This window comes from Hylobates moloch, unplaced genomic scaffold, assembly GCF_009828535.3.
Source record: "Hylobates moloch isolate HMO894 unplaced genomic scaffold, HMol_V3 SCAFFOLD_10, whole genome shotgun sequence".
Taxonomy (NCBI): Eukaryota; Metazoa; Chordata; class Mammalia; order Primates; family Hylobatidae; genus Hylobates; species Hylobates moloch.
In genome coordinates, this window is record NW_026652285.1 from 21,950,276 (window position 1) to 21,978,141 (window position 27,866).

General features: G+C 45.7%; 1 protein-coding gene across 2 annotated transcripts; it reads left to right on the forward strand.

Annotated features, from left to right (window-relative positions):
* The first annotated feature begins 775 nt into the window (after nt 1-775).
* Nucleotides 776-26,798, forward strand: MRPL45 (mitochondrial ribosomal protein L45). Of its 2 annotated transcripts, XM_032163391.2 has the most exons (8): nt 776-930; nt 2,133-2,310; nt 3,045-3,162; nt 10,534-10,632; nt 22,546-22,594; nt 24,444-24,593; nt 25,948-26,121; nt 26,329-26,798. In XM_032163391.2, the coding sequence occupies exons 1-8, from the start codon at nt 796-798 to the stop codon at nt 26,413-26,415; spliced, it is 990 nt and encodes a 329-aa protein (XP_032019282.1). In that variant the 5' UTR covers nt 776-795; the 3' UTR covers nt 26,416-26,798. The 2 variants fall into 2 exon arrangements, with proteins under 2 accessions (XP_032019282.1, XP_032019283.1); XM_032163392.2 differs by lacking the exon at nt 24,444-24,593.
* Nucleotides 26,799-27,866: the final 1,068 nt, after the last annotated feature.

A 27,866-nucleotide genomic window follows, 5' to 3' on the forward strand; every position in this document is an offset into this window, starting at 1 on the left:
TTCTCTGAGACCCAGGCTGGAGTGCAGTGGCGGGATCTCAGATCACTGCAGCCTCCGCCTCCTGTGTTCGAAGGATTCTCCTGCCTTAGCCTCCCAAGTAGCTCAGACTACAGCCGCCTGCCACCAAGCCCGGCGCTCTCTTGCTGGCGCATGACAACCGTGCGTTCCACTCTACGCCCAATTTTTTTTTTTTTTTAGACGGAGTCTAGCTCTGGCTGGAGTCAGTGGTGCGATCTCGGCTCACTGCAACCTCTACCTCCTGGGTTCAAGCGATTCTCCTGCCTCAGCAGCTGCGACTACAGGCAGCTGCGACTACAGGCAGCTGCGACTACAGGCGCGCGCCACCACGCCCGGCTAATTTTTGTATTTTTAGTAGAGACGGGGTTTCGTCATGTTGGCCAGGCTGGTCTCGAACTCCTGACTTCAGGTGATCCACCGGTCTCGGCCTCCCAAAGTGCTGGGATTACAGGCGTGAGCCACCGCGTACGGCCTACTTCTCCTTTTTTAACTAATGGAATAAACGGCAATGTGCCAAGCATACAGCAATGCCCATTCCCCGGCCTTCAGAAAGCCTCGCGCGCAGGCGCAGCTCGCGTTCAGGCGCTCTCGCTGGCGCGTGACAACAGTGCGTTCCACCCTACGCCAAACGCTGTCTCCCTGCGCACGCGCGGCCGTACGCCGCCTTCCCTACTCCACCCTCCCCCAGTCCCGCGAGCACGTGCGCGTCCTCGCTGCTCACATTTCGGCGGAGGGCGCGCTCCCTGGAAAATTCCACTCCTGTGCTAGCTCCACCCTATGCGGCTTTTCTCCAACCCGACGCTCTTCACTCTCAGCTCCCTTCCCGGCGGCCTTTGCGGGAACAAGATGGCAGCCCCCATACCTCAAGTGTTGTCTCTTTTATCGAGGGTTTTGGGCTGGTGGTCTCGGCAGGTGGGTAGGGACGGGGCCGATAGGACCCTAGGGGCTAGAGGAGGAGGACAGAGTCGAGGGAAATACTCTCTGTGCAATTGTCCTTGGTGAGCTGGGACAATACGAGTCATACCTAGGCCGGGGAAGAGGCTTAGGTGGACAGGACCTAGCTACTGAGCTCAGTGGTCGAATGCGGATAGCCTAGACAGGGCCGTGAGAGCGAGTGAATTAACGGGGATTACGTTTTTCCGAATTGGTTTGGGTCTGTCTGGCGAGGAGATATTAAAGGGGAGACAAGTAATGGGTTGGAAGGTGGACTCCCTAATCTTCGATTCTTATAAATGAACTACGTTGAAGAGTAGCCGAAAATGAGGGCGTCCCATACTGTCACTGCCCTTGTCTGAGCAAACCTCATGATCAGAGAGAAAAGGTCTGGTCTTTCGAGGGTTTATTGGTCAGTTGGGTGCTAAAACGACAGAATAAAGTTTACAGCGAGACTCCGGATAGAATGAGCAAAATGTCACGAGTAAATATGGAGCAGATGCCTACAAGAGGACTTTGCTTATGCTTTAAGAATAGCATTCAGGGCCAGACGCGGTGGTTCACACTTGTAATCCCAGCACTTTGGAAGTCCGAGGCGGAAGGATGGCTTGAGCCCAGGAGTTCGAAATGAGCTTGGGCAACATGTAAGACCTGGTCTTTACAAAAAAAATTTAAAATTAGCCGGGTGTGATGGCGCACTCCTTAGTCCCAGCTACTTGGGAGGCTGCGGTGGGAGGATAGCTAGAGCCCAGGAGGTCAAGGCTGCAGTGAGCCGTGATCGTGCCACCGCACTCCAGGCTAGCGATCTGCCTCAAAAAATAAAATAATAAAGAATAGTATTCTGCCCATTTCAGTGTTGAGTTGGCGTTTCCCCATCACCATCAGTTTTTGAAACTTGCTTTAATCAACTCAGTATCCGTAGGAATTAGCATAGTCCTGTACTGTGGAAAGTTCTAAAGGAAAGCCTTTAGTAAATGTGATGTTAATAAAGGTTGCTAACTGTCTTGTATTTAGAGACAGCCGTAAGTATTAAGGTCCTAATGCATTTTTCCCTGTGATATTGTTTTATAATTGTTCCTGAAGCATTCTTTGGATATTCCCTCTCTATAGTGCTTTGCTTAGAGTTTGTAAAAGATAGTAGATCTTTTTTCTAGGTTCCTAACCTTTCCTCTACCTTCCAGCCAGTTCTGGTGACTCAGTCCGCAGCTATAGTTCCAGTAAGAACTAAAAAACGTTTCACACCTCCTATTTATCAACCTAAATTTAAAACAGAAAAGGAGTTTATGCAACATGCCCGGAAAGCAGGATTGGTTATTCCTCCAGAAAAATCGGACCGTTCCATACATCTGGCCTGTACAGGTGAGGTATTTCTGGGACCCGACCTGGGATCCTTCTGTCAGAGATCTTTTGGAACTTGGGATGACTTAGACTATGATTGATAATATTTAATTAAGCACGAAGTCAGTTCAACGTCAATAATGATTAACCTTATACACACTGTATATCATGAAGCTGTTCTTTGAACTTACTTTCACACTGTCCCTAGAAGGCAAGAGTGAAATTTCTCCATTTTGTGGAAGTAGAAACTGAGGCTCTGAGAGAAGACTTAAATCTTTCTTGCTTTTTTGGTTTTGTTTTTTTTTGTTTGTTTGTTTGTTTTTGAGACAGAGTCTCATTCTGTCACCCAGTGGCACGATCTCGGTTCACTGCAACCTCTGCCCCCCTGGGTTCAAGCGATTTTCCTACCTCAGCCTTCCAAGTAGCTGGGATTACAGGCACCTGCCACTGTGTCCAGCTAATTTTTGTATTTTTAGTAGAGATGGGGTTTCACCATCTTGGGCAGGCTGGTCTTGAATTCCTGACCTTGTGATCCGCCCGCCCCGGCCTCCCAAAGTGCTGGGATTACAGGCATGAGCCACCATGCCCGGCCTTGTTCTGTTTTTTTCTAGTGTAACATAGTTCTCTCTACATGGAAGTCTGTTTCATTAGTCTACTTCATATCCACAATCCTTCCCAATTTTATATTACTTCAATTTTATGAGTTTTTCTCAGTTTTTCAACACTTTCTTAATTTTTTTCTTCCCTTATTGCAGCTGGTATATTTGATGCCTATGTTCCTCCTGAGGGTGATGCACGCATATCATCTCTTTCAAAGGAGGGACTGATAGAGAGAACTGAACGAATGAAGAAGACCATGGCATCACAAGTGTCGTAGGTGTCTGAGACAATTGGATGTTGGTATTAGAATAACAATTTCTTGTTGCTACTTTATTCCAAAGAGACCTTTTTGGGTTAATTGGGTTGGATATCATTCTCTTAATAACATGATGGTATTTTCTCCTTTGTACTAGAGTTTGTATTTAATGCAAAATAATGTGAGCTTTCTGATTCTCAGCATCCCTGCCTTTATTGGTAATTTTTGTCACATCAGTTAGGTAGTTGACTTTGGAGTGTATAGGATCCTTTTTTAATCATATATTTAATTTCTTTTTTTTTTTTGAGATGGAGTTTTGCTCTTGTTGCCCAGACTAGAGTGCAATGGCATGATCTTGGCTCACCGCAACCTCCGCCTCCCAGGTTCAAGTGATTCTCCTGCCTCAGCCTCCTGAGTAGCTAGGATTACAGGCATATGCCACCACGCCCGGCTAATTTTGTATTTTTAGTAGAGACACGGTTTCTCCATGTTGGTCAGGCTGGTCTTGAACTCCTGACCTCAGGAGGCTCGCCTCGGCCTCCCAAAGTGCTGGGATCACAGGCGAAAGCCACCACGCCTGGCCCCTTTTTTTTTTTTTTTTTTGAGACGGAGTTTCACTCTTGTTGCCCAGGTTGGAGAGCAGTGGCGTGATATCTTAGCTCACCACAACCTCTGCCTCCTGGGTTCAAGCGATTCTCCTGCCTCAGCCTCCCGAGTAGCTGGACTGCAGACGCATGCCACCACGCCCAGCTAATTTTTGTATTTTTAGTAGAGACGGGGTTTTGCCATGTTGGCCAAGATGGTCTCAATCTCTTGACCTCGTGATCCACCCACTTTGGCCTCCCAAAGTGCTGGGATTACAGGCGTGAGCCACTGCACCCAGCCGACCTGGCTAATTTTTAAAAGAAATTTTTTTTGTAGAGACAGGGGTCTCACTATGTTGCCCAGGCTGGTCTCGAACTCCTGGGCTCAAGCAGTCCTGCCACCTCAGCCTCCCAAAATTCTGGGATTACAGGTGTGATCCATCACACCCGGCCAGTCTAGCTCTGACTGTATTTATTCTTTTTTTAAAATTTGTACTGTTCATTGCAGAGCAGGGCCACCCCATAGGACAGTGTGCCCAGAGTAGCCGTTCTGACTATATCTAAATCATGTATAGGTTTATGTGCATAAGTATGTTGAGTCAGTATGAATTCTTCACATGGCCATGACTTATTTCTCTACATATAGATTTTATTGGCTGGGTGCGGTGGCTCTCGCCTGTAATCTCAGCACTTTGGGAGGCTGAGGTGGGCAGATCACCTGAGGTCGGGAATTGAAAACCAGCCTGACCAACATGGAGAAACCTCGTCTCTACTAAAAATGCAAAATTAGCCGGGCGTCGTGGCACATGCCTGTAATCCCAGCTACTCAGGAGGCTGAGGCAGGAGAATCGCTTGAACCCGGGAGGCGGAGGTTGCGGTGAGCTGAGAGCGTGCCATTGCACTCCAGCCTGGGCAACAAGGGCGAAACTCTGTCTCAAAAAAAAAAATAGTAAAAAAGATTTTATCATATCACCTCCCTGCTTAGAACTCTTTTATGGCTTCTTGTTAACCAAAGAATAAAATCCAGATATCTTCAGTGGTATACAAAGCTTTTATAATCTGGTCCTTGCCTTTTTCTCCACCATCATTCTTTGTCCTTATTCCATTTTTCTCATCCTAAATTTTAGCATTTCCAAACTAATTGCCAGTTCCTTGCCAGTACTGTACCATTCCTCTTTGTCTTTGCACATCCTTTCCTTTGCCTGAAATGTCTTTTTCCCCTCCTACTTTTTTTTTTTCTTCTTTTTTTGAGATGGAGTTTCACTCTTGTTGCCGAGGCTGGAGTGCAGTGGTGGATCTCGGCTCACCCCAACCTCTGCCTGCTGGGTTCAAGCAATTCTCCTGCCTCAGCTCCCGAGTAGCTGGGATTACAGGCATGTGCCACCACGTCCAGCTAATTTTGTATTTTTAATAGAGACGGGGTTTCTCCATGTTGGTCAGGCTGGTCTTGAACACCCGACATCAGGTGATCCACCAGCCTCAGGCCTCCCAAAGTGCTGGGATTACAGGCGTGAGCCACCATGCCTGGCTATCACGTTTGTTTCTAAGGCCTCCATGACTATTTTTGGTGCTGCCTTTGCTGTGATCATAATTGCACACTTGTATTTATTTCTCCTAATAACTCTGTACTGCAGTTTCCTCTTATGTATTTCTCTCCTGGACTGTGAGCAGGGTCCATGGTGATGATGAACAAAGCACATACGGTTTTACCATGCAGTTCTCTTCTAGGGGAGGAAAACAGTCATTAAATACTGATCGCACACAATTAAATAATTATAGGTGTAGTGAAGTAGGAGTGCCGTGGAGCATATGACAGGGAAAGATAATGGCCGGGCACGGTGGCTCATGCCTGTAATCCCAGCACTTTGGGATGCCGAGGCAGGTGGATCACGGGGTCAGGAGATAGAGACCATCGTTGCTAACAGGGAAACTCCGTTTCTACTAAAAATACAAAAAATTAGCCAGGCGCGGTGGCAGGCGCCTGTAGTCCCAGCTACTGAGGAGGCTGAGGCAGGAGAATGGCATGAACTCAGGAGGCAGAGCTTGCAGTGAGCCGAGATTGCGCCACTGCACTCCAGCCTGGGCGACAGAGCAAGATCTGTCTCAAAGAAAAGAAAAAGATAGCTTGGTCTGGGAGATCAGAGAAGACTTGCCTGAGGAAATGATATTTAAAGTTGGGATTGTGGCTAGATGCGGTGGCTCACAACTGTAATCCTAGCACTTTGAGAAGCCAAGGCTGGCGGATCACCTGAGGTCAGGAGTTCGAGACCAGCCTGGCCAACATGGTGAGATCCCATCTCTACTAAAGATACAAAATTTAGCCAAGCATGGTGGCACATACCTGTAATCTCAGCTACTCGGAAGGCTGAGGCAGGAGAATCGCTTGAACCCAGGAGGTGGAGGTTGCAGTGAGCCCAGATTGCACCACTGCACTCCAGCCTGGGCAACAGAGTGAGACTCTATCTCAAAAAAAAAAAAAAAAAGTTGGTTTTTTTTAGAGTTAGCCAGGTTGAGAAGTGTGGTGAGGAATAGCATTCTAGGGAAACAGAACAGTACAAGCAAGGCTTTGAGGTTAAAAGAGTATAAAGGGGTGTCAGATTTTGTCAAATGCTTTTTTGTGTCTATTGAGATGATCATGTGATATTTGTTCTTTATTCTGTTGATATGATGACATATTAGTTGATTTTCTTTTCTTTCTTTCTTTTTTTTTTTTTTTGAGATGGAGTCTTGCTCTGTTGCCCAGGCTGGAGTGCAGTGGCTCCATCTCAACCCACTGCAGCCTCTGCAAGTGATTGTCCTGCCTCAGCCTCCTGAGTAGCTGAGACTACAGGTGCACGCCACCATGCCCCACTGATTTTTGTATTTTTAGTAGAGACAGGGTTTCACCATGTTAGGCAGCCTGGACTCCTGACCTCAGGTCATCCACCTCCCTGACCCCCCAAAGTGCTGGCATTACAGGCGTGAGGCACTGTGCCCAGCCTTATTAATTGATTTTCAAATATTAAACCAACCTCACATCCCTGGGATAAATTCCTTTAACACACTTAAATTAACACTTTGATTAAATCAAATTCTCTATTTATATTGTTATAACTTGGAAAATGCTGTTGACAGCTGAGTTATATAGTACATTATGAATACTTTTTCTTTCCTGCATAATATATTTTTTTTTCTGAAGTGAAGTGTCTTAATTTGCTCATTTGCTTATGGAACTATGGGTTATGTAATTTCCTCTCTGTGCATTCAAAACATTAATCTTTTTTTTTTTTTTTTTTTTTGAGACTGGAGTCTTGCTCTGTTGCCCAGGCTGGAGTGCAGTGGCGCAATCTCGGCTCACTGCAAGCTCCACCTCCCGGGTTCACGCCATTCTCCTGCCTCAGCCTCTCCGAGTAGCTGGGACTACAGGCGCCCGCCACCACGCCTGGCTAATTTTTTGTATTTTTTTAGTAGAGACGGGGTTTCACCGTGGTCTCGATCTCCTGACCTCGTGATCTGCCCGCCTCGGCCTCCCAAAGTGCTAGGATTACAAGCGTGAGCCACCGTGCCCGGCCAATTTTTTTTTTTTTTTTTTTGAGAGGGAGTCTCACTCTGTTGCCCAGGCTGGAGTGCAATGGTGTGATCTTGGCTCACTGCAACCTCTGCCTCCCAGATTCAAGCAATTCTTCTGCGTTAGCCTCCCCAGTAGGTGGGACTACAGGTGTGTGCCACCACACCTGGCTAATTGTTTTGTATTTTTAGTACAGACGGGGTTTCACCATATTGGCCAGGCTGGTCTCGAACTCCTGACCTCATTATCTACCCGCCTCAGCCTCCCAAAGTGCTGGGATTACAGGCGTGAGCCACCACACCCTGCAACATTAAATATTTTATTTCATTTTTTTCAAGAAATCCCTCCTGGAGTCTTCTTACCTGTTTTAATCTGGACTAGTTTCTTAAGGCCAACTGTACATCTTAGGATCTAATATTCCTCTTACCTCCCTCTTTTTTCTTTTTTTTTTCGAGACTGAGTCTCACTCTGTTGCCCAGGCTGGAGTGCAGTGGCGCGATCTCAGCTCACTGCAACCCCCGCCTCCCGGGTTCAAGCGATTCTCCTGCCTCAGCCTCCTGAGTAGCTGGGATTACAGGCGCGTGCCACCACGCCCAGCTCATTTTTGTATTTTTAGTAGAAACGGGGTCTCACCATGTTGGTCAGACTGATTGCCTCCCTCTTAAATTGTATTCCCTGCTGCTTGGATCCTATGTCTTTATGGTTTCATAGTTTATTTCATTACTTTGGTGGAGCACATTTTCTAGCAGCTTCCTGAGAAAGGCTGCATGGTGGATAAATAAGATCTTGCAAGTCTAAAAAGAAGTCTTTCTTTTTTTCTCCCACTTCATTTATAATTTGCCCAGGTATTTAATTCTGCGATAGAAATAATTTTTTCCTCAATTAAAAGTACTGCTTGAAGTCTGGGCGTGGTGGGTCATGCCTGTAATCTCAACACTTTGGGAGGCTGAGGCAGGAGGATCACTTGAGCAGGAGTTGAATACCAGCTGGGCAACACAGTGAGACCTTGTCTCTACAAAAACTAAAAAAAAGTGAAAATTAGCCAAGCGTGGTAGTGCACACCTGTAGTTCCAGTTATTTGGGAGTCTGAAGTGGGAGGATTGCTTGAGTCCTAGAGGTCAAGGCTGCAGTGAGCCCTGATGGCATCACTGTACTCTAGCCTGGGTGACAGAGTGAGACCCTGTCTCAGTGAATGAATGAATGAATGAATGAATGAGTGAATGAATAATAAAAGCACTGCTCTGTTGTCTTTGTAATTTATTTTTATTTTTATTTTTTTTGAGACGGAGTCTTACTCTTTCGCCCAGGCTGGAGTGCAGTGGCGTGATCTTGACTCACTACAACCTCTGCCTCTTGGGTTCAAGCAATTCTCCTGCCTCAGTCTCCTGAGTAGCTGGGACTACAGGTGCTCGCCACCATGCCCGGCTAATTTTTGTATTTTTAGTAGAGACAGGGTTTCACCATATTGGCCAGGCCGGTCTCGAACTCCTGACGTTGTGATCCGCCCACCTCGGCCTCCCAAAGTGCTGGGATTACCGACCTGAGTCACCGTGCCCAGCTATAACTTCTTTTTTTTTTTTTTTTTGAGACGAAGTCTCGCTTTGTCACCCAGGCTGGAGTGCAGTGGCAGGATCTCAGCTCACTGCAACCTCTGCCTCCTGGGTTCAAGCGATTCTTCTGCCTCAGTCTCCCGAGTAGCTGGAACTACAGGTGCATGCCATCACGCCTGGCTAATTTTTTGTATTTTAGTAGAGACGGGGTTTCACCATGTTGGCCAGGATAGTCTTGATCTCCTGACCTCATGATTTGCCTGCTTTGGCCTCCCAAAGTGCTGGGATTACAGGCGTGAGCCACCGCACCCAGCCTGTCTTTGTAACTTCTAATGTTGCTGTTAGGAAGCCCAGTGTTGCCAGGTGCCATGGCTCAGGCCTATAATCCCGGCACTTTGGGAGGCTGAGGCAGGTGGATCACAAGGTCAGGAGTTCGAGACCAGCCTGGTCAGCATGGTGAAACCCCATCTCTACTAAAAATACAAAAATTAGTGGGGCGGGGTGATGTATGCCTGTGGTCCCAGCTACTCGGGGAGGATGAGGCAGGAGAATCGCTTGAACCCAGGAGGCGAAGGTTGCAATGAGCCGAGATTGTGCCACTGTACTCTAGCCTGTGTGACGGAGTGCGAGACTGTCTCAAAAAAAAAAAAAGAAGCCCAGTGTTATTCTGACTCTTTTTTTTTGAGATGGAGTCTTTCTCTGTTACCCAGGCTGGAGTGCAGTGGTGTGATCACTACAACCTCTGCCTCCTAAGATCAAGTATTCTCCTGCCTCAGCCTCCTGAGTAGCTGGGATTACAGACAGCACCACCATGCCCAGCTAATTTTTTTTTTTTTTTTTTTTTTTTAGATGGAGTCTCGCTCTGTGACCCAGGCTGGAATGCAGTGGTGCGATCTCTGCTCACTGCAACCTCTGCCTCCTGGGTTCAAGTGATTCTTGTGCCTCAGCCTCCAAAGTAGCTGGGATTACAGGTGCGCACCACCACGCCCAGCTTATTTTTGGATTTTTAGTAGAGATGGGGTTTCACCGTGTTGGCTAGGCTGGTCTCAAACTCCTGACCTCAAGTCATCTACCTGCCTCGGCCTCCCAAAGTGCTGGGATTACAGGCATGAGCCACTGCCCCTGGCCTATTTTGACTCTTGAGCATTTGTATGAAACCCGTTTTTTTTGTTTTTAGTGCATATGTTATCTTTGATTCTAGAATTCTGAAATTTCACTATGAGAAGTCTTAGTCTTTCTTTAGAGTGCTTAATTTAAGAGGGAGAAGATTGAATTTCCAGGACTTGACGCATTAAAAAATCAATTATTGGCTGGGCATGGTAGCTCATGCCTGTAATCCCAGGACTTTGGGAGGCTGAGGTGGGTGGATCCTGAGGTCAGGAGATCGAGACCATCCTGGCTAACGCGGTGAAACCCCGTCTCTACTAAAAATACAAAAATTTAGCCGCGTGTGGTCGCTGGCGCCTGTAGTCCCAGCTACTCAGGAGGCTGAGGCAGAATGGCGTGAACCCAGGAGGCGGAGCTTGCAGTGAGCCGAGATCATGCCACTGCACTCCAGCCTGGGTGACAGAGCGAGACTCAAAAAAAGAAAAAAAAAAAAAAAGCAAAACAATTATTAAGTGGATGGACATGAATGGAGGTCAGTGTAGGCTGTGAATTATTGAATTGTAAGACCTTTAGAAGTAATACTCAGGCTTAATTTTACAGAATCCGGAGGATAAAAGACTATGATGCCAACTTTAAAATAAAGGACTTCCCTGAAAAAGCTAAGGATATCTTTATTGAAGCTCACCTTTGTCTAAACAAGTAAGTGAACTCACTATCTTTACCCATTCTGTTCTCAGCAGTTAGCTATTATTTTAGGCATAGTTTTTTTGTTTGTTTGTTTGTTTTTGCTTTGCACGAATTTGTTTTCTGCCTTCAGGTAAGAGATCTAGAGTGAGAGAACTTCCTATATTGGAAGTAATTAGTGACTGAAGCTGCCTTTCACTCCCCTCTCTGCTTCTCGGAATTTCTACCATTTGGTCTGTCTCAGTTCCACCTGCAAGTGTTGGGACCTTGTGCGAATAGCTGCCTTTTTCACCCCTGAATTCATCCTGATCTTTTTTGTGTGTTTGTCTTACGTATCTTCATTTCCCTTTCCTTGGTTATTTTGAATATATTTCTTGTGAAAATTTCCAGCTCTCCCTCCACTTTTATTTTTTTATTTTTTATTTTGAGATGGAGTCTCACTCTGTCGCCCAGGCTGGAGTGCAATGGCACAATCTTGGCTCTCTGCAACCTCCACCTCCCTGGTTCAAGCAACTCCCCTGCCTCAGCCTCCCAAGTAGCTGGGATTACAGGCACACGCCACCACATCCAGCTAATTTTTTTGTATTTTTAGCAGAGATGGGGTTTCATCATGTTGGCCAGACTGGTCCCGAACTCCTGACCTCAGGCAATCTGCCTGCCTCGGCCTCCCAAAGTGCTAGGATTACAGGCGTGAGCCACCATGCCCGGCCCCATTTGTTTTTTGAGATGGAGTCTCACTGTTGCACAGTCTGGAATGCAGTGGCATGATCATGGCTCACTGCAGCCTTGACCTCCTGGACTCAAGTGGTTCTCTCAAGGACTCTACTTAGTCCTTCAAGTAGAGCTGGGGCCACCAGCATCTGCCACCACACCGAGCTAATTAAAATAAACTTTTTTTTGTAGAGACAAGGTTTTGCTATGTTGCCTAGACTGGTCTCAAATTCCTGGGCTCAAGCAATCCTGCTGCCTTGGCCTCCCAAAGTGAAGAAATTATAGGCATGAGCCACCATACCTGGCCACCCAGCTTTTTCTTGATTCATCCAAGTTAGGGCTGCTAGGAAGATGAAGAATCAACATTAGGAGGCTAGAATATCTTAAGTACTAGCCGTGGACTGTTGCTGGCATTCTTTGATCTGTGGCTCCTATGGCTAGGCTTCAGGTGGGACCAAAAACCTGTAGTCTAAAATCCATTAATTATTTAATTTTACTTTTATTTCTTTAAAAAAAATTTATTTATTTTGAATAGAGATGGGATGTTGCGATGTTGCCCAGGCTGTTCTTGTTTTTGTTTTTTGTTTTGAGACGGTCTCGTTCTGTTGCCCAGGCTGGAGTGCAGTGGTGCAATCACAGCTCATTGCAGCCTCAGCTTCGGGGCTCAAGCGATCCTCCCATCTCAGCCCCTTGAGTAGCTGGAACTCTGGGGGTGTACCACCACACCCTGCTAGTTTTCATATTTTTGTAGAGATGGGATTTCACCATGTTGCCCAGGCTATGTAAGCCGGTCATTTTTTTTTTCCCCCTTTTTGAGATGGAGTCTAGCTCTGTCACCCAGGCTGGAGTGCAGTGGTGCAATCTTGGCTCACTGCAGCCTCTGCCTCCTGGGTTCAAGCAATTCTCCTGCCTTAGCCTCCCAAGTAACTGGGATTTCAGGCACATGACACCACACCCAGCTAATTTTTGTATGTTTAGTACAGATGGGGTTTTACCATGTTGGCCAGGTGGTCTGAAACTCCTGACCTCAGGTGATCTGATCTGCCTGCCTCAGCCTCCCAAAGTGCTGGGATTACAGATGTGAGCCACTATGCCCAGCCTTGTTTTATTTCTCAAAACATTGGTTTTTTTTTGTTGTTTGTTTTTTTTGAGATGGACTCTTGCTCTGTTGCCCAGGCTGGAGTGCAGTGACGTGATCTTGGCTCACTGCAACCTCTGCCTCCCAGATTCAAGCAATTCTCCTGCCTTAACTTCCCAAGTAACTGGGATTACAGGCACACACCACCACACCTGACTATTTTCTGTATTTTTAATAGAGACGGATTTCACCATGTTGGCCAGGCTGGTCTTGAACTCCTGACCTCAAGTGATCCGCCCACCTCGGCCTCCCGAAGTGCTGGGATTACAGGCGTGAGCCACCTAATTTTTGTATTTTTAGTAGAAACGGGGTTTTGCCATGTTGGCTAGGCTGGTCTCAAACTCCTGACCTCAGGTGATCCACCCTCCTCAGCGTTACTGTTGTTTCTGTTGAGAAATTAACTTTTTTTTTTCATTTTGTTAAAATTTATTTTTACTTCGTGTGCTTTTATTTATCTTTTTTTTTGAGACAGAGTCTCGCTCTGTCGCCCAGGCTGGACTGCAGTAGCGGAATCTTGACTCACTGCAACCTCCACCTCCCAGTTTGAAACGATTCTTCTGCCTCAGCCTCTTGAGTAGCTGGAACTACAGGTGCCTGCCACCACGCCCAGCTAATTTCTGTATTTTTAGTAGAGACAGGGTTTCGCCATATTGGCCAGGCTGGTCTTGAACTCCTGACCTTGTGATCTGCCCACCTTGGCCTCCCAAAGTGCTGGGATTACAGGTGTGAGCCACCATGCCCAGCTGACCTTGTGTGCTTTGAAGATTTTCTCTCGGGCTGGGCGTGGTGGCTCTCGCCTGTAATCCCAGCGCTTTGAGAGGCCGAGACCGGCGGATCACAAGGTCAGGAGTTCGAAACCAGCCTGGCCAATGTGGTGAAACCCTGTCTCTACTAAAAATACAAAAAAAAAAATTAGCCAGGTGTGGTGGCACATGCATGTAATCTCAGCTACTTGGGAGGGGCTGAAGCAGGAGACTCGCTTGAACCCGGGAGTCAGAGGTTGCTTTGAGCCGAGATGGTGCCGCTGCACTCCATCCTCAGCAACAGAGCAAAACTCCGTCTCAGAAAAAAAAAAAAAAAAAAGATTTTTTTTCTTTCTCTTTAGTATTCAGTAATTTACTGTGATTTATCTATGGGTATCTCTGTCTTCTTAAATTTTTATTTATTTATTTATTTATTTTTGAGACGGAGTCTCGCTCTGTCACCCAGGCTGGAGTGCAGTGGCACAATTTCGGCTCACCGCAAGCTCTGCCTCCCGGGTTCATGCCATTCTCCTGCCTCAGCCTCCTGAGTAGCTGGGACTACAGGCGCCCACCACCATGCCCGGCTAATTTTTTGTATTTTTAGTAGAGACAGGGTTTCACCATGTTAGCCAGGATGGTCTCGATCTCCTGACCTCATGATCCACCCGCCTCGGCCACCCAAAGTGCTGGGATTACAGGCGTGAGCCACCGTGCCCGGCCCTTTTAGTTTTTTTGTAGAGACAGAGTCTGGCCTTGTTGCTCAGGCTGGTCTTGAATCCCTGGCTTCAAGCGATCCTTCCACCTCAAACTCCCAAAATGCTGGGATTATAGGCATGTGCCACCACACTGGGCCATGTGTGTGTCTTTTATCCTGCTCTGGGTTCATATTGCTTCTTAAATCTTTAGGTGCTTTTTTTGTCAGTGTTGGAAAATTCTCAGTCAGAACTCATCTCTTCAGATGTTGCTTCTGCTCCACTTTCTCGTCTCCTTGTGTAGTTCTGAATACACATATGTTAGATCTTTCACTGTGTGCCAAATGTGTCTTCAGCTCTTTTCTATATTTTTCCAACCTTTTTTTCCCCCTCCAGCTTTAGTATGGATATTCTCTGATCTATCTTCCTGTCCTCTTTTCAGTTGTAGCTAATCTGCTGTTAACCTACCTATCGAGTTCTTAATTTTATATTTATTTTATTTATTTTCTGTTTTTCACTTTTAGAATTTTCTTTTTTTTTTTTTTAGTGTGTCCAGATCTCTGGTAAAATTCTCCATTCTGTCATCTAATTTCTTGAACATACTAATCACAATTATTTTAAAACCTGTGTCTGATAACTTCAAAATCTATGTCTTCAATAGGTCCATTTTCTCTTGTCTTATTTGTTTCTTTTGGGTTTTGGTTAGTTCTTGTCATTTTTGTTTTTGTTTTTGTTTTTTTTTTTTTGAGATGGAGTCTTGCTCTGTCGCCTTGGCTGGAGTGCAGTGGTGCGATCTCCGCTCACTGCATCTTCCGCCTCCCGGGTTCAAGGAATTCTCCCTTCTCAGCCCCCGGAGTAGCTGAGACTACAGGTGCATGCCATGATGTCCAGCTAATTTTTGTATTTTTAGTAGAGACGGCATTTCACCATATTGGTCAGGCTGGTCTTGAACTCCTGACTTCAGGTGATTCACCTGCCTCAGCCTCCCAAAGTGCTGGGATTACAGGCATGAGCCACTGCACCTGGCCTTGTTTTTGGTTTTTGAGACAGGCTCTTGTGCTGTCACTCAGGCTAGAGTACAGTGGCTCGATCACGGCTCACTGCTGCCCTGACCTCCCAGGCTCAAGTGATCCTCCCACTTCAGCCTCCCAAGTAGCTGGGACTTAGTACATGCCACCATACCTGGCTAATTTTTAAATTTTTTGTAGAGACAGAGTCTTGCTATGTTGCCCAGGCTGATCTCGAACTCTGGCCTCAAGCAGTCCTCTCACCTCGGCCTCCCAAAGTGTTGGTACAGTTTTCTTGATATTTTGTATTCCTGCATTTTTTTTTAACAAATAGATATTTTAGAAAAATCTAAGACAATCATTTATCTTAAAAATTATAAGATTAATAATAGCTTTTATATATTTATGGTAAAATACACATAATATACAATTTACCGTTTTAATTATTTTGAAGTATATAATTCAGTGGCATTAAGTATATTCACAATGTTGTACAATTCTTACCACTATCCATTTCCAGATTTTGTTCATCCCAGACAGAAATTTTATACCCATTAAGCAGTAATTCCCCATTGCCCTCTTCCCTTATCACCTGGTAACCTCCATTCTACTTTATTTCTCTGTGAATTTACCCATCCTGATACTATGGTCTGAATGTTAGTGTCTCCTGAAAATTCATTTGTCGAAATCCTAACCCCCAAGGTGATGGTATAGGCTGTGGGGGGACCTCTGGGAGGTGATGAGGTCATGAGAGTGGAGCCCTCATGAATGGGAATAGTGCCCTTATAAAAGAGACCCGGGGGTCCGGGTGTGGTGGTTCACTCCTATAATCCCAGCACTTTGGGAGGCTGAGGCAGGTGGATCACGAGGTCGAGAGATCAAGACCATCCTGGCCAACATGGTGAAACCCCGTCTCTACTAAAAATACAAAAATTAGCTGGGCGTGGTGGCATGCACTTGTAGTCCCGGTTACTTGGGAGGCTGAGGCAAGAGAGTTGCTTGAACCCAGGAGGTGGAGGTTGCAGTGAGCTGAGATCGCGCCACTGCACTCCAGCCTGGCGACAGAGTGAGACTCCGTCTCAAAAAAAAAAAAAAAGAGACCTGAGGGAGCTTGTGCACCCCTTCCGCCCATTGAGGACACAGCAAGAAGTCAACATCTATGAGGAACGGGCTCTCACCAGACACCAAATTTGCCAGTGTCTTGATCTTGGACTTCCCAGCCTCTAGAACTGTGAGAAATAAATGTTGTTTATAAGCCACCTGGTTTATGGTATTTTCGTTATAGCATCCTGAACAGATGAAGGCATCTAGGTACCTCACATAAGTGGAATCTTACAGTTTTTGATCTTTTGTGATTGGCTTAGTTCACTTAGCATGATGTCTTCAATGTTCATATATATTGTAGCATGTGTCTTCTTATTTTTATTTTAATTTTTTTAATTTTTTTTTTTTTTTTTTTGAGATGGAGTTTCACTCTTGTCACCCAGGCTGGAGTGTGATGGCTTGATCTCCAGTCACTGCAACCTCTGCCTCCTGGGTTCAAGCGATTCTCCAGCCTCAGCCTCCCAAGTAGCTGGGATTATAAACGCCTGCCATCACACCTGGTTAATTTTTGTATTTTTAGTAGAGACGGGGTTCACCATGTTGGCCAGGCTGGTCTCGAACTCCTGACCTCAGGTGATCTGCCTGCCTCAGCCTCCATAAGTGCAGGGATTACAGGTGTGAGCCACTGTGCCCGGCCACATATGTCTCCTTATTAAGGCTGAATAATACTTCATTGTATGTATATACACCACATTTTGTTTATCCATTCATCTAGTGACGGACATTCAGGTTGTTTCTACCTTTTATTGTGGCATAATGCTCCTGTGATTGTTGGTGTACGTGTATCTGTTTGAGTTCATGCTTTCAATTCATTTGGGTATATACTCAGAACTGAAGTTGTTGGATCACATGATAACTCTATGTTTAACTTTTTGAGGGGCTGGGTGGTGGCTTATACCTGTAATCCAGCACTTTTGGAGGCCGAAGTGGGAGGATTGTTCTGGGCAACAGAGTGAGGCCTCATCTCTATAAAAAATTTAAAAAATCATCCAGGCATGGTGGTGCATGCCTGTAGTCCCAGCTATTCAAGGTGCTAAGGCAGAAGGATTGCTTGAGCTCAGGGATTTTTGAGGCTGTGGTGAGCTATGATTGTGTCACTGCACTCCAGCCTCAGTGACAGAGTGAGACTCTGTCTCAAAAAAAAACCCAAACTTTTTGAGGAACCACCATATGGTTTTCCTTAGCAGCTACACTGTTTTACATTCCTACGACCAATGCACAGGGATTCCGGTTTCTCTACATCCTCACTGATACCTATTGCTTTCCTTTATATATATATATATATATATATTTTTTTTTTTTTTTTTGAGATGGAGTCTCGCTCTATTGCCCAGGCTGGAGTGCAGTGGCACGATCTTGGCTCACTGCAAGCTCTGCCTGCCGGGTTTAAGCCATTCTCCTGCCTCAGCCTCCCGGGTAGCTGGAACTACAGGCACCTGCCACCACGTCCGGCTAATTTTTTGTATTTTTAGTAGAGATGGGGTTTCATATGTTAGCCAGAATGGTCTCAATCTCCTGACCTCGTGATCCACCTGCCTTGGCCTCCCAAAGTGCTCGGATTACAGGCGTGAGCCATCGCGCCCGGCCACTTTCCTTTTTATTTAAAAAAAATATATATATATGTGTATATATATATATGAGATGGGGTCTCACTGTATTGCCCAAGCTGGTCTCAAACTCCTGGGCTTAAGCAATCCTCTTGCCTTGGCCTCCCAAAATGCTAGGACTACAGGTGGGAGCCACCACGCCCAACCTTTTTCTTTTCATAATAGGCATCCTCATGGGTGTGAAGTGTGGTATCTCATGGTTTTGCTTTGTATTTCCCTAATAGCTAGTGACATTGAGCATCTTTTCATGTGCTATTGGCCTTTTGTACGTCTTCTTTGAAGAAAGGTCTTTTTTTTTTTTTTTTTGAGATGAAGTCTTGCTCTGTCGCCCAGGCAGGACTGCAGTGGCACGATCTCAGCTCATAGCAACCTCCGCCTCCTGGGTTCAAGTGATTCTCCTGCCTCAGCCTCCCAAGTAGCTGGGATTACAGGCATGCACCACCATGCCCAGTTAATTTTTGTATTTTTAGTAGAGACGGGGTTTCACCATGTTGGCCAGGCTGGTCTCGAACTCCTGACCTCAGATGATCCACCCGCCTCAGCCTTCCAGAGTGCTGGGATTACAGGCATGAGCCACTGCACCCAGCCCAGAAAGGTCTATTTTTAAATTAGGCTGTTATTTTGTTGTTGAGTTATAGGAGTTCTTTATATATTTTGGATATTAATCCCTTATCAGATATATGCTGTGCTAATATTTCCCCCCATTTTATGGTTTGTCTTTTCACTCTTTTATTATTATTATTTTTTGAGATGGAGTTTTGCTCTTGAAGCCCAGGCTGGAGTGCAATGGCGTGATCTCGGCTCACTGCAACCTCTGCCTCCTGAGTTCAAGCAATTCTCCTGCCTCAGCCTCCTGAGTAGCTGGGATTACAGGCGTGCGCCACCATGCCTGGCTAATTTTGTATTTTTAGTAGAGACAGGGTTTCACCATGTTGGCCAGGCTGGTCTTGAACTCCCGACCTTGGGTGATCCACCTGCCTTGGCCTCCCAAAGTGCTGGGATTACAGGCGTGAGCCACTGTGCCCGCTGTCTTTTCACTCTTGATAGTATCCTTTGATACAAAAAAGTTTTAAATTTTGATGAAATCCAGTTTTTCAAGTTTTTTTCTTTTGTTACCACATCGGGTTTTTCTTTTGGTGTCATATTCAAGAAATCATTGCCAAATCCAGTGTCATGAAGTATTTCCCCTTCCTTTTTCTCTATGATTTTTATAGTTTTAGCTCTCACATTTAGGTCTTTGCTCCATTTTGAGTTCGTTTTTGTATATAGTGAAAAATATGTGATGTTTTTGCTTTTTTTTGCATGAGAATATTCATTTTTCTAGCACCATTTATTGAAGAGATTGTCCTTTCCCATTAAGTGGCCAGGCTGGTCTCAAACTCCAGACCTCAGATGATCCACCCGCCTCGACCTCCCAAAGTGTTGGGATTACAGGCATGAGCCACCGCCCGTCCTCAACAGTGGTTTTTGCAGAAATAGAGAAACACAGCCAGGCGCGGTGGCTAGTTCAACCTAGTTTGAATAGTATCAACTTAGTTTCAATAATATACAAACACTCTGCTCCTATATGTCTCTCTCTCCCACTTTATTATGTGTCTCCTGCTTCATTGTCACAGATTACAGTTTTATGCTTTGGGTGCCCATTACATTAATTCATAATTATTGTTTTATGCATTTGCCTTTTAAATCATATAGGATGAAAAATGAGGAATTATAAACCAAAAGTACAGTAATACAGGCTTTTATATTTACCTATGTAGTTACTTTTACTAGAGTTTTTTGTTTTTTTCTTGTGGTTTTGAGTTACTTTCTGGTGTCCTTTCATTTTAGCCTGAAGGATCCCCTTTAGCCTTTGTTTCTTTCTTTCCTTATTTCTTTCTTTCTTTTTTTTTTTCTAATTTTTTGTAGAGACAGGGGTCTCGCTTTGTTGCCCAGGCTGGTTTCGAACTCCTGGCCTCAAGTGATTGATCCTCTTGCCTCTGCCTCCCAATGTGTTGGGATTATAGGCATGAGCTGCTGTGCCCAGCCTGTTGCCACTTTCAAGATTCATTCTTTGGGTTTTGACACTTTGGTTTTTTTTTTTTTTTTTGAGATGGAGTCTCGCTCTGTCACCCAGGCTGGAGTCCAGTGGCGCGATCTCAGCTCACTGCAAGCTCCACCTCCCGGGTTCACGCCGTTCTCCTGCCTCAGCCTCTCTGAGTAGCTGGGACTACAGGTGCCTGCCACCACGCCCGGCTAATTTTTTGTATTTTTAGTAGAGACAGGGTTTCACTGTGGCCTCGATCTCCTGACCTCGTGATCTGCCCGCCTCGGCCTCCCAAAGTGCTGGGATTACAAGCGTGAGCCACCGCGCCCGGCGACACTTTGGTTTTAATGTTTCTTGGTATGGATTTCTTTCAGTTTATCTTGCTCTTGCTAGGAGGTTTTTGAGCTTCCTGAGTGTACATATTAATGTCTTTCATCAGATTTGGGATGTCTGCAGCCATTATTTCTTTTTCTCTTTTTTTTTGCATGCTATTTTTATTTTATTTTATTTTTTGAGATGGAGCTTTACTCTTATTGCCCAGGCTGGAGTGCAGTGGCCCGATCTTGGCTCATTGCAGCCTCCGCCTCCCAGGTTCAAGTGATTCTCCTGCCTCAGTCTCCCAAGTAGCTGAGATTACAGGCGCTTGCCACCACACCTGGCTAATTTTTGTATTTTTTAGTAGAGATAGGGTTTTACCCTGTTGGCCAGGCTGGTCTTGAACTCCTGACCTCAGGTGATTCACCCACCTTGGCCTCCCAAAGTGCTGGGATTACAGGTATGAGCCACTGTGCCTGGCCACATTATTTCTTCAAATTTTTTTTCTATCCATTTCTTTCTTCTTTTTCTGGGACTTCTATGATGTGTATTTGGTATACCTGATGATATCCCACAGGTCCCTCAAGGTTCTGTTCATTTTTCTTCATTATTTTTTCTCTTTGCATTTTAGACTATGTAATTTTAATTACCTTATCCTCAAGTTCACTGATCCTTTGCCTGCTTAAATCTGCTGTGGAACCCCCCTAGTGAATTTTAAAATTTATTGTACTTTTTAGCTCCAGAATTTCTGTTTGGTTCCCTTGTTTAATTTCTGTCTCTTTAGCGATATTCTCAATGTGTTCACACATTGTTTTTCTGATTTCATTACTTCTTTGTCCATGGTTTCCTTTGCTCATTGGGCATATTGATTTGTGTCTTTACTAATAATTACAATGTCTGGGTTTCCTTAGGGGTGGTTTCTGTCAAATTATTTTTTGGTCAGGTGTGGTGGCGCATGCCTATAATTCCAGTACTTGGGGAGGCCGAGGCGGGCAGATCAGTTGAGTCCAGGAGTTCGAGACCAGCCTGGCCAACATGGTGAAACTCCAACTCTACTAAAAATACAAAAATAAGCTGGGTATGGTGGCACACACCTGTAGTCCCAGAGTCTCACTCTGTAGCCCAGGCTGGAGGGCAGTGGTGCAGTCCAAAAAAAAAGTGTATTTGTCTGTTTTACATTTTATCCAACGTTTCCTTTTTTTTTTTGAGACGGAATCTCGCTCTGTTGCCAGGCTGGAGTGCAGTGGCGCGATCTTGGCCCACTGCAACCTCCACCTCCCGGGTTCAAGCGATTCTCCTGCCTCAGCCTCCTGAATAGCTGAGACTACAGGCGCGTGCCACTGTACCCGGCTAATTTTTGTATTTTTAGTAGAGACAGGGTTTCACCATGTTGGCCAGGATGGTCTTGATCTCCTGACCTCATGATCCTCCCGCCTCAGCCTCCCAAAGTGCTGGGATTACAGGCATGAGCCACCGCACCAGGCCCATTTTATCCAACATTTCTAAATGTTTATAGTAGAAGTAGTTTTACATTAACTCAATCTGTTATGTTGCAGAAGCAGATGTCTACCTTTTCAGAGTAAATTCTCTTGCAAAATAGTAAGTGAACTCATGGAAAATGGAGTTTATTTCCACTGAAGACTTCTATGCCAGGATAGTGAGGAGGAAGAGTTCACTCAGAGGTGCCAGTGGTGGTCATCATGGTAGTTGTCACCACAGCTCAGTCTAGTCTGGTCTGTTCCTACAGTAGAGAAAATGACTTGGAATCTTTCCTATTAGGAATAGAGATGAAAGGGAAGCAGATAGACATGTTAGAACTAATCCCTTACCCATTCTGGGCTTAGAGAGCAAGATTTTTCAAAGGGGACAAAGAGTTAAACTAAACTGCTCATAGTAAACTGGAAAAGTCACTTGTGTATCTGAAAGAAGCTAATCTATGGCCTTAGGTTTGAGACTCATCAGCTAGGAACCCTCCTAAAATCTTGTATCTATAGGAGCTAGGGTTTGTTGTCTGTTTTGTGTTTTGTTTTGTTTTGTTTTTGAGACGGAGTCTCGCTCTGTCACCCAGGCTAGAGTGCAGTGGCGTGATCTCAGCTCACCGCAACCTCTGCCTCCCAGGTTCATGCCATTCTCCTGCCTCAGCCTCCCGAGTAGCTGGGACTACAGGCGCCCGCCACTATTCTCAGCTAATTTTTTTTGTATTTTTAGTAGCGACGGGGTTTCACCTTGTTAGCCATGATGGTCTCGATCTCCTGACCCCGTGATCTGCCCGCCTCAGCCTCCCAAAGTGCTGGGATTACAGACATGAGCCACCACGCCCGCCTTAAACATAATTTTTTTAAAATTTATTTTTTATTTGTAATATAATTTTATTCTGCTACTAGATCTCAGGGTTTTCTGGTAAATCACGTTATTGTTTGTCTTTGTGCCCCTAGAATTTAGCATATTTTATACCTGGCTTATACTAGATGTGCCGAAAACATTTGTAAAAATGAATTGTTTTCCATTTTCAGGGCCATTTTCAATCTTCATACAGAGTATTTTAAGAGCAGTAGTCAAATGATATTTATTGCTTTCTTTTCTAGCTCAGACCATGACCGACTTCATACCTTGGTAACTGAACACTGTTTTCCAGTAAGTTCTCATCCTCCTTAGAACTGTGGGGTGACTGAGTGGGCAGATTCTAGATGTCATCTCTGGTTTTTCTTTTCTTTTTCTTTCTTTCTTTTTTTTTTTTTTTTTTTTTGAGACAGAGTTTCACTCTTGTTGCCCAGGCTGGAGTGCAATGGTGTGATCTTGGCTCACCGCAACCTCCACCTCTCAGGTTCAAGCAATTCTCCTGCCTGAGCCTCCCAAGTAGCTGGGATTACAGGCATGCACCACCATGCCTGGCTAATTTTTTATTTATGTATTTATTTATTTTTTTTTTATTTATTTATTTATTTTGAGATGGAGTCCAGTGGCGCTATCTCGGCTCACTGCAAGCTCCGCCTCCTGGGTTCACGCCATTCTCCTGCCTTAGCCTCTTGAGTAGCTGGGACTACAGGCACCCGCCAGCACACCCGGCTAATTTTTTGTATTTTTAGTAGAGACCGGGTTTCACAGTGTTAGCCAGGATGGTCTCGATCTTCTGACCTCGTGATCCGCCCACCTCGGCCTCCCAAAGTGCTGGGATTACAGGTGTGAGCTACTGCACCCGGCCTAATTTTGTATTTTTAGTAGAGATGGGGTTTCTCCCGTTGGTCAGGCTGGTCTCAAACTCCCGACATCAGGTGATCCACCTGCCTCGGCCTCCCAAAGTGCTGGGATTACAGGCATGAGCCCCACCGCACCCTGCCTGGTTTTTTCTTAAGAAGGATCAGTTTTAAGAGTGTAGGAAGTTTAAGGCACAGGCTGAAGGTTCATTGCTTGTAGCTGAATGATAATGTCTTGACACAGACTCTGGTAAGGGCCCTGGCAAATGAAAGAAGTCCTTCAACAAGCAGTAATGACACGGCAGGAACATAGGTCCTGAGGCTTGGATATGGGCCATACTAGGCCACATCTCCATATGCCTGCACTATCATGAGGGATTTAACAAGAGTTCATGAGGCTTATATTGAGTGGTTACAGGAGTGTGAGGCACTTGGAGGGACCCCCAAGGATAAGAACTTTGTGGTTCAGTTAGAGATCCAAGAATAAGAACTTGGACCTGGGTGCGGTGGCTCACGCCTGTAATCCCAGCACTTTGGGAGGCCGAGGCGGGTGGATCACGAGGTCAGGAGATCAAGACCATCCTGGCTAACATGGTGAAACCCCGTCTCTACTGAAAATCCAGAAAAATTAGCCGGGCGTGGTGGCGGGCACCTGTAGTCCCAGCTACTCGGGAGGCTGAGGCAAGAGAATGGCATGAACCTGGGAGGCGGAGCTTACAGTGAGCCGAGACTGCGCCACTGTGCTCTAGCCTGGGCAACAGAGCAAGATTCCCATCTCAAAAATAAAAATAAATAAAAAAAGAACTTGGGTTTCTATCAGTAGAACTTCAGTTTCTATCGGTCTTCCCAAGTCCTAGCAGTTTAGCCCTTATAGCCCTGTAAAATTCCCACTTTTCATTGTTAATAGGTGAGTGGGAAAAATATATATATGCGTCAATACAAGTACATGCAATAATTGCCACATTATGAAAGTGTATGGGAGGGATGATGGTGTATTGGGCATGCTGGCAGTTTGCAATGTGGTTCTCATTGATTTGGAGAAGGGTCCTCAAAGAGAAAGGTGGGTCTGAAGTTGTGATTTAGATGAAGAGAGAGTTGTCAGGTGAGCTTGACCAATAGCTTAATCGAAACTTGGGAAGATGCGAGAGAAAATAGGCACAAGAGAGCATGTGGTGGGAAACGTGCCGCCTGTTGGCTGTAGTCTTGCAGGAAGTGAGAGCAGTGTGGCAGCACCAGCTTCCTTAAAGGGAGGGAAAAATGCAGTTGAACTTGTTCTCCTCTGCCCTTAGGACATGACCTGGGACATCAAATATAAGACCGTCCGCTGGAGCTTCGTGGAATCTTTAGAGCCCTCCCATGTTGTTCAAGTTCGCTGTTCAAGTATGATGAACCAGGGCAACATGTATGGCCAGGTCACCGTACGCATGCACACCCGGCAGGTAGAGGCACTAGTCTGCCTTCCTCCCAGCTTTTTTTCACTCTGAGCTTGGGCACCTCCCTCTGGAGTGCTGGGTATGGTTGCCCCAGGACTGTAGACAGTAACAAAAGGTACACTGTGATCTGTCTTCCTTGCTGTGCCGCTGTCCCCTTCCCACTGTTACATGTAGGCTCTACTAAGACATGTGTGAGGATATTCTCTCCCACTCTTCCTGATTTTTTTTCCCCCCAAGAAAGGGTTTCATTCTGTCACCCAGGCTGGAGTGCAGTGATGTGATTATGGCTCACTGCAGCCTCAACCACCTGGGCTCAAGCAATCCTCCCACCTCAGCCTCCACGTAGCTGGGACTACAGGGGCACGCAACCATGCCTGGCTAATTTTAGTATTTTTTGTAGATACCGGTCTTGTCATTTTGCCCAAGCTGGTCTCAGACTCCTGGGCTCAAGTGATCTGCCCACCTCAGCCTCCCAAAGTGCTGGGACTATAGGCATGAGCCATTGTGCCCCACTCCTTGGTCTTGACTTCCCCCTCTCTCTGCCCCCTGTCAAAGAACTTGTAAGAATAAAGTGTCAGTAGTTGATCAGATAGTCCGAGATTCAGAATTCTGAGATAATTTTTTTTCTACCCATTAAGATTTTTTCTGGCTGGGCACAATAACTCATGCCTGTAATCCCAGCACTTTGGGAGGCCACGGCGGGCAGATCACAAGGTCAGGAGTTTAAGACCAACCTGGCCAACATGGCAAAACACTGTGTATACTAAAAATAGAAAAATTGGCCGGGCATGATGGTGTGTGCCTGTAGTCCCACCTACTCAGGAGGCTGAGGCAGGAGAATCACTTGAACCTGGGAGGCAGAGGTTGCAGTGAGACCATACTGCACTCCAGCCTGGGCAACAGAGCAAGACTCTGTCTCCAAAAAAAAAAAATTAAAAAAAAAAGATTTTTCTTATGGTGGTTTCAAAAATGGTTGTGTGGCAGGCTGGGCGTGGTGGCTTATGCCTGTAATCCCAGCACTTTGAGAGGCCGAAGCGGGCGGATCACCTGAGGTCAGGAGTTGGAAACCAACCTGGTCAACATGGTGACACCTCGTCTCTACTAAAAAGTACAAAAAAAAATCATCCAGGAGTGGTGGCACGTGCCTGTAATCCCAGCTACTTGGGAGGCTGAGGCAGGAGAATTGCTTGAACCCAGGAGGTGGAGGTTGCAGTGAGCTGAGATCATGCCACTGCACCCCAGCCAGGGCAACAGAGTGAGACTCTGTCTCAAAAAAAGAAGGTTGTGTGGCAATAAAACAAACAACTCACGCTCACACACCAAAAAATCTAAGAGGCCAGATTTGCTTTTATCCTTGCAGACTCTGGCCATCTATGACCGGTTTGGCCGGTTGATGTATGGACAGGAAGATGTACCCAAGGATGTCCTGGAGTATGTTGTATTCGAAAAGCAGTTGACAAACCCCTATGGAAGCTGGAGAATGCATACCAAGATCGTTCCCCCATGGGCACCCCCTAAGCAGCCCATCCTTAAGGTAAGGTGGCTTGTATGATTTAAGGGAGCTGAGGCACTCGTGGTCTCCTAAGCCACTCTGTCGGGCTCCACCTAGTGGCGAGAGGGGGTGATGCACCACCCGGGAAGGGAAGGCTGGGTGGGTTGGGTGGGTGGGAGCAAGGCGTGAAGCTCTTCTGGGTTAGCCATGGCCTTGGTTGGTGGGTAACTTGGCATCCTACTCTTTCAGACGGTAATGATTCCTGGCCCTCAGCTGAAACCAGAAGAAGAATATGAAGAGGCACAAGGAGAGGCCCAGAAGCCTCAGCTAGCCTAATGACAAAAATGACTTCTAGGGTGAAGCCTGGGTGATGAGGCTGCTGGAAGCTTTGAAGTCTCCCATTCCCATCATGCTATAGAAAGAACTACTTTTGTTCTCTCCCATCCTGCTCAGGTCTTTTCAGCAGTCTCATCCTCAGCAACCACGACTGATGACTGGGCCCTAGCAGGTGGTAGGTATAACATGGCCATGGACACTCTTCTTTTTTAAATTTTATGTCTAGCTTCTGAGTCTAGATGAAAGACAGTATGTTTCAGAGAACATTGGATATCAGTTTTTCCCACAGCAAGGACTGTGAGAGACAACCAGCAGCATCCTCTTTGTAATCACAAGGCAGGGATCAGAGTTTGAAATAAAATGCTGTCATTGTGTTGGAAAAATTTTGGTGAGTTCTGTACATTTCCCCTGGTTCAGGCTGGGCATAGACCAGCCTTCAGATGGCAGAAGTGGAAGATGAGCCTACTTGTGAGTGATGTGACTTTAAGGAAATCCAGACTGGGAAAGAATAATTAGTGTTTATAAGATATTTAAGGGACCCTTTTTCATATACTGACTCACTGATGAATTAGTATTTGCATTTTATGGAAAAATATAAATCCAAAGAAATAATTTATCCCTTAGCCTTTGATTGTGTTCTTAATTATTAGCTGTATCAGGAACTGTTAGGGGAGGCAGGGGCCATGGAGAGGTTGTTACACTTGGAAAATTCATCTGCAGTACTTGGTTCCCTGATTTCTAGCACCACTTGGAGATGGGGATTGTTCTTTCCAGCCCAGTATTGAAGGTGAGTATACAAAAGTATGAACCTGTGCAGAGGAAAATAGGCCAGCCCCTCCTTGTTCCTTAGCTCCAGATGGGCTGTTAAAAGGTCGTGGGACCTCACATGCCCATGTATCCTAGTTCATCTGAGTGTGACAAGAGAAATCACTTTGTTTTTGTTTTATTTTGTTTTTTAGAGATGGAGTCTTGCTCTGTCGCCCAGGCTGGAATGCAGTGGCATGATCTCGGCTCACTGCAAGCTCCACCTCCCGGATTCAAGCTATTCTCCTGCCTCAGCTTCCCACGTAGCTGGGACTACAGGCATGCGCCACCATGCCTGGCTAATTTTTTAATTTTTTTTTTAGTAGAGATGAGGTTTCACTATGTGTTGGCCAGTCTGGTCTTGAACTCCTGACCTCAGGTGATCTGTCTGCCTCATCCTCCCAAAGTGCTGGGATTACAGGCATGAGCCACTATACCGCCCGACCAGATAAATTACTTTGTACCAGCAATAAACTTAGCTTATAGTACTGTTGCTTTTATCAGTCCAGTGTGGGCTCCTCTTGAAAAATAGGACCTAAATTCTCATACTTCTCTTTCTCAAGCTTAAAATTTTCTTTGAAGAAATCTGTCACTTAAAGTAAAGATTAATCTATACTGACCTTGTCCTGAGAGTAGAGTCCAAAGAA